Source organism: Pyxicephalus adspersus, chromosome 1 (genome assembly GCF_032062135.1).
Source record: "Pyxicephalus adspersus chromosome 1, UCB_Pads_2.0, whole genome shotgun sequence".
Classification (NCBI taxonomy): domain Eukaryota; kingdom Metazoa; phylum Chordata; class Amphibia; order Anura; family Pyxicephalidae; genus Pyxicephalus; species Pyxicephalus adspersus.
This window is the reverse complement of record NC_092858.1, coordinates 130086630-130102947: the sequence shown is the minus strand read 5'-3', so window position 1 is coordinate 130102947 and position 16318 is coordinate 130086630. Positions and strand designations below refer to the sequence as shown.

The following is a 16318-nucleotide window of genomic DNA, read 5'->3' as shown; positions in this document are numbered from 1 at the left end:
CATTGTTAATATAGTCAAATCCCATGTTTATTCATATGTTTTCTTTTCTGTGTATATACGCTATATCAGCAAGTTAAACATCATCCTATTTTAATTATCTGTATATATTCTACTCATAATTGTGGTTTTACTGCAACTGCATAATTTACCTATATTTATTTATGGATATAATATGATTTGAAGGTAGTATGCTGCCATCTTGTGGTTCAAGGAAGATAACACTCTAATTGACAAAAGTAAATTTGTGCATTACCCAAGTCATTATCTTGGATCTGTAGTTGTTGCTTACTTTTAATAGTTTTGCTTTTTACAGTGGACATTCCTAACCTGTTTAATAGTACATTTTAGGACCTATGCTATCACTAACACTAACCTTACTGTAACTCTATTCCTAACATAAATCCCACATGAATCACTAAAGTTCCATTCCCAGTTATATGTGTGCATTGCGACACACATTCATAGGGGTAAATAGACTCATATTGTTTCCCTTTAAAAAACAGCTATTTAGATATAGTGTATTTTCTTAGTGGAGACAGCAATACGTTTGAAAGAGGTTCTCAGCCTTTATCAATTCACTCAAAACTATAAAAAAAATTTAGCTTTTGATTCAACCTAATCCCTTGTTTCCATATTCAACTCCTCAGCACCAGAAAGGAATACTGCTGCCAAAATCCTGGACCCAGAACTGTTGTTAGCACAATGACAAGATAGTATATTTTTTCCAATGACTGTGGAAAATGATAAAAGTAATGTTCTATCCATAACCTCTACACCATACCCATACTGTACGTAACTCTTATATGCTCACACCATCACCACTGCTCAACCCAGAAATGTTTTTAGGCTGGGTGGAAAGATTCTGTAGGTGGGTGTCAGCCCTTGTATTGTCGCCCAACTCGTCAGTAACCACCCAAAAACATTCAAGTGGTTGCTGAAAGTGCCAGGTGGGGCTGGGGAAAAAACTGATGTCATATGCCTTCTTTACAACCTAAAATCATGCAAACCCCTCCCTCCCCTTTCTTCTTGTATATGTTTATTGGCTTGGCAACCTTCATTTTACTATTCCAATCACCGTACTTAATCCAGCTGTTTACTATACCTTTTTGTTTGCTCAATGTCTCCTTATGCACCATTTTTGTACCCCTGCAAAAACAATGAAACAACTATGAAATAAATGTATTTTCCACTGTTGATGTAAAACAAATGAATGCAGTAAATATTTAGTTAATCTTCTGTCTCTTTCTTCTAGCAGGGATTACAATCCATGAAGACTGTGCAATTAAACTAGAGAGAACCAGAGGAGTCTCTGCTGGTTTATCAGATGACTCTCTTGCAAGTGACAGTGGTGTTTTTGAAGCCTTAAGTAAAAGGTATCCTACATGATCATGCATCCTAAAACAATGGGGACCTATTTGAATGTTATTCTCTTACTGTTTTTTTTTTAATTTGTCAAACTATTTGCTCAAAATTCTCTACACAGTAATATATTATTGCAGGTTTATTTTATTTGTTCATTTAAGGATTACTGTGATCTAATAAGCAGGGCTGGACAGATCTCAGCAGGCATTGTACCATATGTGCAGTCCAGATAAGCATGTGTTTAAGGCAACTGTAAATAAACGGAGGTTCTTACCCCCACCTATAAAGCACCCCCAGTCTTTCTAATTAAAGAAAAAACTATAAAAAAAAATTTTTTCTAAAATCTATCCAGTCAGGTTATGTCCCATTAGCTTTCTTTTCCATCTTCCCCTCAGAAGGAAGTGGAGAGGGGTTTGTCATTCTTCCAGCACTTGGCTTTACAGAAAATTAGCAGAATGATACAATATTGTTATCCCCAAGGATGACTGGTGGAGAATTTTAGATCAGAACTTCCATGAATCTGCTATTCTGGGGTGCATTACAAAGATGTATCCTCGTTTACTATAATGCTGAAAACGCTTCACCAGACTGAAAGTCAGAGAAAACCTTCAAAAGCATTAGACAAAAATATGACTTTTTCTTCTTTTAATTTAGTGAGCAGTATATAGAACCCCTGTTATTTTTTCATCTGTGTCTGTGTCCCTGATACAGATTTCCCTGTTATGTTATTCCTTTTTATGAAATACAGTGTTCAGTGCAGAGGCTGTACAAAATAATCATATCTTCTTTTATGTCTTTAAAATATTTCTTAAAACAGAATACTTTTTATATCACACAGCAAAAATGGAATCATTCATCTTGCTCCTATTCTTTTTTTCTTTTTACAGGAATGAGAATGTTGAAGACTCTGTCTGTAAAGGGTCTGAAAAAAGGAAGGAACCTGAAGTTCATGTTGGAGTAGTGTAAGTGGCTTAACAAAGAGAACCTAGTTCATAAGCTTAGGGCTTGGATTTTTATCAGGGTGTTGAAGAATCACACCTACAAATGTATAAACAAATGTGGCTAGGTGCACGGCTACAGCTAGGCACAGCTAGACCATGAGACTTTGGGCCTGATCTAATAAAGCTCTCCAAGGCTGGAGAGGATACATATCCCCAGTGACGATGTATCCACTTCTGCCTTGGAGAGCTTTAATAAATCAGGCACTTGAACTTTCAGAGGTTCAGTTCCAAAGGTAATACTTAAAAGGGAACTAAACAAGTTATTAATTCCCGGCACACACAAGGAAAGCCAGGCTTGCCAGGTATCCCTGGTAACAAACACTGAAATGTGCATTGGCAGCTCAGCGAAAATTTGACATCTGGATGGAAATCAGGTAGGTAAAAAGTTATTGCAGAAAGGACATCACCTCTCCCTTTCTGCAGTAAAAACCTGCCTGATCGCCAACTGTTCAAGGTGGACTTTAGTTCCATGTTAAAATTTACACTACACATCAACAATATTTGGTTTTAAAGTCTACATGTAATTTAAAACCCTGTCTTATTGTACTTTTAATGCATTCATTCTCTTTAGTTAAACCTGCTATACATACTACAGGCTGAATTTTTCAGATTTACCACGTTAGGACTAAAAACCTGAATAGTGCTAACAATAAAGCCTGTGGTGGGAGAGCGGTTTATCATCCAAAAAAATTCAGAATTTCATCTTGAAAAGCTTCAGCAACTACAGCATAGTCTTTGTTCATTTTTATAAAGAATGATAGTAATCTGTAATAATGTTTGATGTGTCTTTATAAATCATATATATTATATCATAGTGGATGTTCTGCTTTAACCTCCCTAGCGGTAACCCCGAGTGTGATTCGGGGTAGAAAAAAGTTGCTGAAAGCGGTAACCCCGAGTCACACTCGTGGTAGGTAAACCTATAGGAAAGTAATAGGGAATACAACCTTAGCTGATCCACCGGTGTCCCGCACCGTCCATCACCGTCTTCTTCCTCCGACCGGCTTCTGCAGACCATGAGTCACCAGGGGAGTTTCTGGTGACGTTAGTGCGTGTGTACGTTGCCGACGGGGCGGGGTGGGAAATTCAAAATCCATTTGTATTGCGTTCAATACAAAATAACTGTATTGAATGCAGTACATTGGATTTATGTGTGTAAAATCATGTCATTGTTTTCAAGAACATTTATTTTACAGTATATATTATTGTATGTAATTATATGTATTCAATGTATTATTTTTACATGATTTGGTGTTTCAAACTTTATTATATTTATTATACTATTATATAGGGAGGTTAAGCACTGTGATATGAATTTTCACATATGTGTCAAACATATGTTGCTCCATCATCCTGTATGTCTCAATATTTAATTATGTGTTTCATTGCAGGTATGATTATGGAAGTGAATGTCTTTTTGTACATGTTTTGCAACTTAAACATTTTAATGGGCTCACTCTCAAGCAAGGAAGCAAAATGTAAGCATAAATAAATTGCTAAAGTGGAAATGTATTCTGCCTGTATTTTGCCATTCCCATTTTGCTCTCTCTCATCAACATACTAACTATATGTTTATTACATTATTTTTTTTATTACTTACGTTTTAGACCCAGTGATTGTTACTGGGTCTCTGTACTTCTCTAAGTAATATAATAATAACGTGACATGTGGGAGGGTTCTACAGTGTGCTGTACATAGCTTTCTGAAGCCTCCCTGCTTTAGTACTTCTCTTAAGAACCCTCAGCAATGATAAAAGTGATAGACTGGCTTTTGGGACAAGCTATGTAAGTATCAAAATGCTTTGATGAGTGAATGCCAGTTTGGAGAAAAGGTTTTTTTTTTTTTTTTATGATAGCTCATATTTGCATGCAGACTATTCTAGGCAATGCGCACATGTGCTTCTACGACTTTCAGTATCAAAAGAACTGGAATCTAGTGAACAAAAGGTGGCAGGACAGGATCAGAGTGGACACTTTTATTACAATAGAGGGGCCTGTACAACTGCGCAAGATTGAAATTCAGCTTTAAAAAATATAGGCAACCAGAGATGAATAGGTTTGTACATTTACTTCTGCTGACTTCCTTAATTCATTTCCAGAACTCAGCTTTTAGTTTTTCATAGGTGTAAAATTCTTTTACGAGACAGTGGTTAGAAAATTAGTGGATTTGGAGGTATGTGGTGGTGTGACTTAGAGGTTAGAGGACCCCTTGTATATTGCAATATTCATATTAATACATATTAAATATGAAAGAGATATGAGATAAAAGATCTCTAACAGCATTTCTTGATCAATCAATAATAATAATAATAAAAAAAATGCTGAATATTAATAATGACTGAAATTAATTAAACAGGAAGTTTTAAACGAGATGCTATTTTTTGTCATTTTTGGGTTTCATTATATTTAACAATGTACTTTTCTATATACATTTCAGTCACATTAGAGTCTACCTGCCCTCCCTTGAATCCACTACACCAAGCACCTACTGTTCGAAAGCTCTGGACTTTCAGATGCCACTGATGTTTAATGAAATTTTCCAAATCCCCATGCAAGCCAATGAACTGAACCGTAGCTCCCTACAGCTGTATTTGTGTTCTGTGCTCCCTGACAAGCAAGAGGAACTACTGGTAAGTAAGCCTTAATGGTAAAACAAAGGTAAAATTTCTCTGCCGCAATACTAATTGTTCTTCCCCAATAACTAAGACCTTTCGTTTTTTTTATGATTTATACTGTATATTTGCTGGCAAGATATGGATTTTATTATGCCACGCAAATGTAAATCATCATGGTAACTCACCAAGAGGTGTCCATTAAATTAACAATAAATCAAAAGTGCATGTTTCCCTAAAAAACAAGAGATGCTAAATACTGCCTGGCTGGCTGGCTGGATGTTCACTAGAGACATCAAAAAGTGGATATGCTGGACACATTCAGTTACAGTTCTTTCTTTATTTCTGGGGGCAGGTCCCCATTGTTTTAGGATGTTTTTTTTTTGTAAGTAGACCTGGGAAAGTTTGGGAAATTTTTAAAAATTTTAGACATGGGCGATAAAGGCTGTGGGCCTGATTTATTAAAGCTCTCCAAGCCTGGAGAGGATACACCTTTATTAGTGAAGCTGGGTGATCTAGCAAAACATGGAATGGATCTGGTCCAGGACTGAAAACATTTGCTAACAAATAGCAAATGAGTTTTAAAAAATCCGTTCCAATATTCAATCCATTCCAATATCATTCCACCCAGTGGAAACTGTATTCTTTTCAGCCTTGTATTTTATTGATGTGAATTAAACTGGGTTTAGATTTTATTATATAATGTTTCTGGAGGGTCCAAGTAATAACACAGAGATTCATGTTATTACAGGGAATTGCTCAGATCAGCCTGTCTGAATATGAAGGTGCAAAAGAGATGCATCTTCAGTGGTATCCTGTTGAGATCTACAGTAGTGCCGAACCTCAGAAAGCTTGTGGTGGTGGTGGTGGTGGCCGTGGTCTTGCTCAAGCATCTGGAATCACTAACCAAACAAAAACAGTGAGCATCTCTTAAATTTCTAAATGAGAGCTATATTATCCATTCTGCTGGTACTTTAGGAATAGTAGTAACTTTTTGAATTTGCCACTTTGTTCAGGATGCCGTGTCAGTGTTATTAGCTCGAACAACAGCTCAGCTAGAAGCAGTGGAGCGAGAACTGGAGGTGGAGAGAGTGAAGCTGGAGTACACTGAAGAAGAGATGCTAGAGATGGAACGCAAGGAAGACCAAGTAGAGGCAACCTCAGAGAGGTACATGTGACATTGTGGCAACACTCAAAAAAAAAGAATATATATCTTTTAAGTAACCTTGTTAAACACTGGGTCAATCAAACATTGGTTTATGATAAAATAAAAAATGCATAAATGAAAGACACTTTTAGTGTAAACTGCACATAAAGATTAAGTGATTTGGGCAGAAAGAATGAAGTTTGCCACTATCATGAGTTCACAGGGAATCCTTTAGGTTTCAAATTCACGGGAAAGTTTTGCAATTATGCATTGTATAATGGAACTTTCCAAAAAGCCAGCTTAATGACTTTAATAAGGTGGTATCAAAATGACCATTGTTGTGATTTACTAAAACCTGTTGTAAAGAGAAGCATAGAAATTTAATTTTTTTTTTAGTTTAAGGTTGATTTATCTATTGCAAACTGTTTTTTTTTCTGCAAAAAAACAGTTTGGGCTTAAAAGGGTGGTTTTTATTTTATGTTGATAGGACTTTTTTTTAATTTGAGGGGTTTAACCTCCTTGCCGTTAAGCCCGACCTTCGCTCGGGCAAAAAAAAATTGCAAGGATGGTTAACCCCGAGATTTTTCACTTTATATTCATATTATCTACTAGAACCCCTGTTCGGACATATTTCTGTAAGTTACAGGTCTACAATTTAAAAAAAAATTTCATGAAAAACAGTGGATCACTTTTGGTACAGAAATCTAGACCTCAGTGTAACGCTCAGGTGGTTAAAGTTCATTATTCTATTGTTGCTGACTACCTGTTCTTGGAGTCGCATTTTCTGTGCACCAAAGCACCACATATTTACCCACGTATCCCTATAGTGTAAATAAAAGATTGGCATTCCATTCTCCTCCAAATACATACTACAATGGCAGACAGGCATACAATGAGATTCTGTCCTGGGAGGCTGGAATGTGGTGCTTTGGCTGTATTTGTTTTTGAAAGACACCTTCCTATGGCTTTTTGATCTGTCATGATTGCTACGTACAGCGGTTAAATCAGGCTTAGTACTGCCTGATGAAAAAACAGCTAAAAGAAAAGGCTGTAAGGTGTCCCCCAAGCATGTCATTTAAAGTATTTATTTCAAGTGTATTCCTTAATCCTGCATAAAAGTACTGTCCACACATGCAGCATTTTTAAATCTTGCTATTGGTACATATCCTCGATGAAAGTCCCTGGCTTTCCATGTTTTTGTTTTTAAGAACCTGAGCAGATTTTCTCACCCCTAATTGTCAGCTGATAATATATAGAAATGTCAACTAATTGGTCTTTCAATTTTCAAATCAAAATATTGCAGTTGTCACTGCATACAATCTCTGCTTATTGTATTTTTTATTGTGCTGTATGCTTACTTTGTTTACCTACCTCTCAGACAGTAAATATTTAAATATTCATGTTTAAAATGAGTAGATCAATTAATGAAGTCCTTTATATGGTATATTTTTTAACAAACTTTACTTGTTCCTAATGTTAAAGGCAGCATGTGTTCATTTCCGTATTGTTTGTGTCTGTTTGTGTTATAGAAGCTGGCAAGCAGACTCTGTTGACAGTGGATGTCACAGTAACAGCACACCAATGAGTCCACATTATTCAGAGACAATGTATGGCGATGCCCTCCATGGGCAAGTGTGTGCAGGGCAGGCAACCCTGTATGGTTCAGTAAAGGCTACCACTGAGCCTTTAAAGGTAAATATTAGTCCAGCAAAACTTTACCAGATAGCTTACCCTGTCATTCACACCTGCAGTATATGACCATGCCACATTTAGCAGCTTTACCATTCTTCGGTTACTTTGACTGAGAATAGTTTACAATCCTAAATATTTGTTAAATTATTTATTAAAATGCAGACTAATGTTGAAATCTTCATATTACAGTGCTACCAGCAGGAGTTTTCACCAAATCATTCGCTGGTGGCAAATCTTCCAAGTCCATGTATTTCAATAGCAATGATTATCCACCAGGGAATGTTTTAGTGACTGGTGAGTGATCACATAGTGGAGAACCACTCTGCTTAGTTCCTGATTGATATCCACCTAGAGATTATTTATTTTGAAGGTGGAGTCAGTTTGGCTGCCCATGGCTTTATGATCTGTGTACATCAGTGACTGGCTTTGCCTTGCCTACTGCAGATTTTCACAAAAACTCATAAAAAGAAGAAATGCTTTCTCATAATGATGGAAGCCTGTAGGCAGAGCTTTTGTGCAGCAACATTATTAATGATAATATTATCAAAAGAAATGAAGCATGTTTACAGCAAATGACTTACTGTTTGACCTAATGCTGAAAGTATGTCTTTAATATATGACTTGCAGATAGACAAAGAGACCAATACAGAAGATACCTTTCCTGATGAGGTTAATATTATGAAAAAGGAGAGGACCTGTCGCCGGTCTCGCGGGTCTCCTTTTGTCCGTAGCAGTACAATTGTCCGTTCCCAGACGTTTTCTCCTGGTGCAAGAAGTCAATATGTTTGCAGAGTAAGTGCTAAGTAACATGCGGATTTTATAGCATTGGCCTAAATAGCTTTGTCGAGCCTAAACAATATACAGTATACTAATAGTTGCTGAAAAGATAGGAAACGTTAACCTGTGGGTGTATGTGGATACAACTCCCATTTACAAACTAGGTAAGGTTAGGACAATGAGAAACCATTAACTAAACCAATACACAAATGTAAACGTAAAGCATTGCCTTCAGTTTTGCTTATGTGAATGCCTAAATAAATGAGATAAATGGTTGAAATATGAACATTACAGTAAATAGAGATGTTGCTACACTGAGTTTTGATCACTTGTGTGAAGGCTAAGGCTCTTGTGTACATGATTTGAGCTTTCTTTCAGGATACATGTACTGTTACCTAGACCTTTACTCATGAGGCCAGAACTGAGACCTTTTCTAATTATTTATTTCCAGCTAAAACTGTTATTAAGTTGACAGACATTGTTGTTGCTTGTGTGAAATTCCATTGACTTTATATATTATTTGTTAAACTAAAAGCAAACATTTTAACACGTTTTAGAAAACTTATATTGGGAAAAAAATATATCCAACAAAGCATCCTATTGCATCTAGGCTAACCTAGATGCTTTTTTTCTCTTCATTTTAATAGACTATGGTATTAAAAATAGTTTACTGTTGTTCATATTCTGCATTGTCTTTTTTTCCCCATTTGTACATTTTTTATATCTTTTCTTTGTTTCTGTTTAGCTTTATAGAAGTGATAGTGATAGTTCCACATTACCGAGAAAATCACCTTTCATCCGAAATACACTGGAAAGACGGACACTTCGCTATAAGCAGGTATCATATAAGAATTAGGTGTTTGCACTATTGTAGAATCTGCTATGATCGTTTCATGAGTCTTTTATTACTAGTATGTTACAAGAAGGAAATCTCACCTTCTCAGACATTCAATTCAGTTGTGGTTTTTAGTTACCTGACAATCTCAGAATATTTAGAATATCTAGGTCTCTTGCTCTAGACATAATTACTGGCTAATATCCTTGTAGGCCCAGTTAGATTATGTGGTTTGTTAATTGTCACATGGTAACATACATTTTTGCAGCTAGCTGAAAATAACTTGGCTTGCCATGCACTCTAATGTGCTAAAGAAAAATCACATGACATTTTTTTCTAACGCAATCCACTACCATGCACTGTATAATATAATAACTGTAAAATTATTATTCTGTCAGATTTTTTAATCATTTACCACTGGCTCTTCTTTAACTTGCTCTCTGTTTTAAAATTGTGTCCCTTAGCGACTGTTGGGTAAAATCCTAAATATAACATAACTTTCAACTTTCTCTATCCAGTCACAGACTTCTATCAAGACCTGTAAGTTTAACTTAACCTCCCTAGCGGTACATTTCTTTCCAGTTTTATATGTCTAAAAGCGGTACATTGTTTTTCATAAAATATTATTTTACAGTATATTATAATAGTATGAGTATAAGTTTAAAACACAAAATCATGTTAAAATAATGAATAAATTAAAAATATATATAAAATAATAAAATATATATATTTACATTTTTTTAAAATTTCAAAAAAGTAAATAAATAATATACTCATACTATATATACTGTAAAAAAAAATCTTGAAAACAGTGTACTGCTTTTACACGTATAATTCCAATGTATTGCATTCAATACAGGTATTTTGTATTCAATGCACTACAAATGGATTTTGAATTTCCCGCCCTGTCCCGCTGGCAACGTACACACGCACCGAGTGTTCCCTGTGGAGTACACACCGGGGGAGTTCCCGGTGACTCATCGTGTGCAGAAGACGCCGGAGAAAGAAAGAAGACAGGGATTGCGGCGATTGACAACGTGGGACGCCAGCAGATCAGCTAAGCGCTGTATTCACTAACCTTCCCATGGGTTTACCTACCCCAAGTGTGACTCGGGGATACCGCTTTCAGCAACTTTTTTCTACCCCAAGTCACACCCAGGGTTACCACTAGGGAGGTTAAGTAAAGCAGAAAAAAAATAATATTCCCTTGCAGAAAAAGCTATGGAGTGTGTGACCCATTTAACTGTATTTTATACTGTACCCAGGCTATTAATATATTCATTTTGGTGATCATACCTTCATTTCCTTATTTAATACATTCATTATCTTAGCTGCAGTCGTCAATTTATTTTTCATTGTCGTTCATCTAGCTGGTCTGAAAACTGTAGCAATCAGCTTATAAATACATCCAGTGTTTTTTTTAATGCTTTTTCTTCTCTTGAAGTCAACTGTTGCAATGTTTTTGAGACTTTTATGTGTCACTTGTGTTTTGTAGCAGGCCTGTCAGTCTTCCATGGCAGAGATCATGGCACGGACATCTCTAGACCTGGAGCTGGATCTCCAGGCTTCCAGAACAAAGCAACAACAGTTAAATGAAGAGATAGGCACCCTTAAAGACCTCAAGCAACGTCTAGAGGAGGCACAACTTAGAGGTCAAAGTGAGCTTCCCCAGTGGGTGCTGCGGGATGAAAGGTTCCGTTGTCTGCTGATAGAGGCAGAAAGACAGGTAAATATACTGTTAATTTAAAGCTGATTAACAATGAAATAAATCAAACTTCCTTCATAAGAATCAAACTTCTAGGACCTCAGGCTCCAGACATTGCACCGTGGGTTATGGAGTGCAGATGTGTGTGGAGGGATATGGGAATTCACATGCACATATCTCTGCTCTATAGCTAGTACTTTCTTTTTCTGACAAGCGTTTTATGTATTTCTTTTCTTTAGATGAGACAGACCAAGCTTGAGCTGCACCAAGAACAAGCAGCTGAGAAAATGCTCAAGAAAGTCTCCAAAGAAGTCTTCCATCTGCGTGGTCAGAATCAAAAGGAGCCACTGCAAGTGCAAACCTTCAGGTAATTGAAAAAAAAAAAAAAAAACATACCATAACCAGTGCTACCATAATCACTATTATTATTACTATTATTACTACATTCAATTACTACATTCAAATCCTGGAATGTTTTTTGTCTATCTAGGAAATTCTCTGTATTACAAGTGAGTACTATACAGAGGACCTATTTTATCCCTCACTTACTTACGACTATCTCTCACTTACTAACTGACGACTTAGGCTACATACACACTTGCAATGGTTCTCATACGATAATTGTCTCAGGGCTGATATCGGACGATAATCTGGCGTGTGTACAGTGCCCGTCATCCATCGTCCGAACAACTGTCCTAGCAGATCAACGAACGATGGAGGATGAACGATGAATGTTCAAAGATCTTTACCCCAACTTTAAGGAGCCAGCTGCATGATGTTTTTAGGTGTCTATAAGGCATTCTTTTGGCCAACACTGTAAGGTGATTTTTTTTTACTGGCCACCAATTTAAGAGGCTTTTTCTAAATTGCCAAATATCAATAGGAGTTTTCTGAGACATGACATTTATTTTAAGGGTTCCTCAGATGTAAAAAGGTTGAAGAAGGCTGAGCTAGACCCTTACCCATATGTATGTTACCCATATCAGCTGTAGGCTGTAGGAGCCTTTAACTTCTCTGGCCAAATTGGTAATTTCCAAGATAGTTTCTGTATCAGAGAATTGTATATAGAAGTCTGTATGGTTCTATTTACATGTGCTAATAAACTGATAGTACACTGTACAATCTGATTGTGTTATATTCGTTAGATCTACCAACAGCTATGTAATGTGATTGCCTACATACTTATTTAGGTATTGTAATCATGTTATATAGTTTAAGTAAATCTAAAGGAGATTCTATAAACATCATGTAAATCGTCGCCCACACATCATTTGGGGTAGTAAGAGGAATGGCATAAATCACTTTAAGGTTTGCAGGTAAATGCACTTTATTGATCTGTTCATTGTGAAGCGATTTGCTTGAAGGTAAATAAAATAAGGATTATGGTGGAGGTGGAGTTTTTTGTTAAGACTGCCTACCATTAATTTTAAGCCAGGACTAATATTGCTGTTTGTCCCTGCTGGTCTGGTCATATTGTTTAGAGATTGTCCAGGTCTTATGGGGGAGAAGTGAGAAGGTTGCTGGGTTGCACTACTGTGTCCAACTGGGTTGGTGTCCAATTAACAAAAGAATGGTAAATCATCACCTCACTTTAGGAATACCCATACATTCTTTTATATTTAGGGCTAAAAACAGAGGAAATTAACTCCTATGATATTTGGGAGCCCATATTGTTGACAGAATTTCTGATAAAAAAGATTTCCATTGGGATTTTCTGCACTGGAAGATATTCATCTTGAGAAACGCCGTCAGCTTTGTTCCCTTGTGTATGTCTTTAAATACTTTGTGGGTTGTGGTCAGAAAGTTGAGTTAAAAAGGTTGCTTTCTTTTTTGGAATATACAACAATTGTTTACATCTTTGCTGGTAACTTCAAGTAGACATTTACAACAATTAGGAGAGAAAATATTCTTCTACATACAGTCATGTTTGGATATAGTGTATCAAATGTAAAATGCATGATTAAAGGTGAACCCAAGGCATCTACAAAATACATACAATAATGCAGTTTAGTAATCGATAATTGAATTTTAAATGTGTTTTTTGTTTAATGCAAACAGTCCCTTCCTTTGACCTGTTATTAGTTTTACAGCCCCTGTAATGCAAAGCTCAGGCTGTGTAAGGAGAAGCAGCACAAAGGGCTAATCAGTTTTGCTGCAAAGAAGGTAGCTTGCTGTCGGGAACAGAGAGATGATCTCATCAGTCTTCTACTTCTCCTTCAGTTTCTAATCACAAGGTGGGGGTGTTGAGGAGATCTGTAATTGTTACAGAACTGCATCAGAAAAAAGAAATCCTACCCCGCTAGGCAGGACTGTTTTAATGTCATAACTGGATGGATGGGAATACAAAGCATTTGCCAGGTCTATATATTCATTTACTTGTTAGATGTTAAATTGAATTTTAAAATGCTTTGGAGCACCAAAGACATATCTAACAAACATAGTGTTATCCTACACATTTGTATCTTTCTAACTGAACCCTTTCTCCTCTGTTACTGACAGAGAGAAGATGGCATTTTTTACAAGACCAAGGATCAATATACCTCCTCTGCCAGCTGACGACGTATGATGTGTTTCATGCGAATACAGGATGTATCGAAAACATTGTTCATATTTCCATGAAGTTATTAAACAAGTGAAGTTTAATATTACAAAAATGTTTTAAAAGCTATTCATTATTTTGTAAAAAATAAAAAACACAATAAAAATGAAAAAAATATATGCATTATATAAATATCTATAATTATATATTTTATATTACGACTGCAGCAAGGCTTGGTTTTTCCTTGCTGTAACACTGACATCTTTGAAGACAAACTATTTTATAGATCAACTACTCTCTTCTGATAAAAAATGTACAGTTTTGATGCTTTTTAATGTGACTTTTAATAAAAAAAAGGCTGGAAATTGGAAATAAAGCAAGCTCGGGACAGTTCGCTGTATCAGTAATTTATTTATAGGTCTTTATTTTCCTTGAGGGAAAATACCTGCTTTAAAGATGTCCTAGACTGAATTTATGCTTCCAAGTGTTTTGTTATACAGCTGAATTGGACTGATGGACTGGCTTTCTTTCTGGTACCTAAAATGAAAATATTATTTGCAAACTGTCACCTTTGGTAGCTTTTTTTGTTATATTTTTTTCCTTGCTTTTCTTCATAACGTATCTCATATTCTTTCACATGATTTCTTTTTCTGTACTAAAATATTATCACTTCAAGGGTTTTAATACTGAATAAAAATGGCATTGCATTTTCCAGAGATCTCATTGTTGTTTGGTCTTTTGTGTCATTGTGTTTGGTACTCTGCTGAGCTTATTCCTCTACTTAATGAGTTCTTGTAATGTTCACCCAAAGTAACTTGATTCTATTTTTTATTTGTTTTCATTGTTGTGTGGAAATACAGATTTTTAATGCTCCCCAAATGGGCATTTCAATACTAGGAAATATGCTTAGAAAACCTGCCATGAAAGAAGTATAATGACTGTCACCATCCCTCCCTGTACAATATCTAGTTTCCCAGCTGTCATGCTAAACTTTAACATTTTCTTGGTCACTGATAAGGAACAAGTATGCAGAATAAAAGCAACTCCACTGGCTGCACATGATTACTTAAAAGTACTGAAGCCAGAGACACCAAGGTGATTAGCATCTTTAGAAGACCAGCAATGGCTGCCTATGTATTTCTTTCAAGACAGGTTTACTTTAGGGACAGTTTAACAGTTAATAGTACATTGTTTTCATTTCACCATGGGGTGGCCATAGATTAACAGATATATATCCCCAAAAACAAACTGAGGGAAGGAGGGTTCTGTCCATTGTTAATTAAGCTCTTGAAGTGTCGGGACCCACTGCGATGCCACATGTAGACAGGAGCGCTTGTGTAGTAGTTTATTGCTCATCCTTTTTTTCATGGCAGAAGAAAAGAATTGCAGGGCAACTTCAGGTGAAAAACTTCTGAAAAAGAATACCAGATCAACTGAGAAGTGCTGGTGAACTGAAGCCATAAATGCAAATCTAAAGTCTGTCAATGAAGGTACTAATGCCTAGAAATAATCTGATAATGGTGACATGAGAAGTTTACATTATTTAAAAAATTATCTAATTTTCAAGGTTATTCGATATCTGTAAGAACTGAATGGCTTTTCCAAGATGCTGGAAAATAAAAGAAAAAATTCTGAAGGCTATCACACAGTAAGTGACAATGCTACGGTCGTGGCACAGCTTGGCTTCACTGTACTTATCCAGGGTTAGTTTAGCATATGTAACATATAAAGCCAGAGCACAATGGGCTCTGTTTATAAAACAGGGAATCTGACATTCCCCTATTATTCCCATGTGGGTATCAATTACTGCTATTGAACACATGGACCTGAAAGATACCAACAAGGGAATGTTTGATGGAATGTCCTTTTCCCTGTTTTACACATCAAGCCCAGTGAGGTGGAGTTTACTTATTTCCATGTTATTCTGTACCATCCCCTAGTATTTTCTTCTTGATCTAGATCTTGGCTAGATCTAGCCAAGCATTCCTGGCCTTACAATGTTGCCAGTCACTTTTGTCTTCCCCCTAGGAAAGCATAGTTGCTGATTGTACATAAGTAAGCACAAACAACATGTTCTGTTGTCAAACTGGATTGAAACTACAATGGATTTTACTTCTTTATGTTTTTAATGAGTAAATTGCCTTTGGACCTTGTCAACAAGTTGCCATATTCTTCATATAGATTGGGTTCTCCAGAGGTACACTGCATTACTGATCTAAAACAGGTATGTAACATGGGAGTTTAGACTTTTCATGTTTCCCTGGCTGCATGCTTGTTCTGGGTCAGTCACTCACTATCAATGTGGAAAAAGTTGAAAACGTACCTGCATTCTAGGATGAATAAAACTAATCAGACTCTAGTAACTTTCCATTGGGAAATAAATATTTTAATTACAATGATATGTTTGACAACTATGTTTTATATATACTCCTATTCCCAGCCATCAGATTGATGTGTACATTTTTCTACGTCTGGTTCATGAAAGAACAAATACCTCTGGCTAATGCTACACCTAAATCTGATTCACACACCATGTGCCTTTAGCCAACACCTAGCTCTCTTGTTCAGACACCAAGTGCCGAGAGAAGGCAGACTACAGGAGCAACTACTGACCTGATTAAGGACATCATGGGCCCCCAGTGTCTTCAG

General features: G+C 36.3%; 1 protein-coding gene across 2 annotated transcripts in view; it reads left to right on the top strand.

Annotated features, from left to right (window-relative positions):
- The window catches only part of WWC3 (WWC family member 3), a 94536-nt gene extending 80149 nt beyond the window's left edge, over nt 1–14387 (top strand). Inside the window, exons 12-23 of one of the 2 annotated variants that reach the window (XM_072427387.1) lie at nt 1256–1373; nt 2250–2324; nt 3755–3841; nt 4800–4992; nt 5726–5893; nt 5991–6142; nt 7651–7813; nt 8441–8605; nt 9336–9428; nt 10921–11151; nt 11370–11497; nt 13630–14387. In XM_072427387.1, the coding sequence (XP_072283488.1) occupies nt 1256–1373; nt 2250–2324; nt 3755–3841; nt 4800–4992; nt 5726–5893; nt 5991–6142; nt 7651–7813; nt 8441–8605; nt 9336–9428; nt 10921–11151; nt 11370–11497; nt 13630–13696 (1640 nt within the window). In that variant the 3' untranslated portion in view covers nt 13697–14387. Of the gene's footprint in view, nt 1–1252; nt 1374–2249; nt 2325–3754; nt 3842–4799; nt 4993–5725; nt 5894–5990; nt 6143–7650; nt 7814–8440; nt 8606–9335; nt 9429–10920; nt 11152–11369; nt 11498–13629 lie in introns of both variants that reach the window. The other variant, XM_072427380.1, reaches the window with a different exon arrangement.
- Nucleotides 14388–16318: the final 1931 nt, after the last annotated feature.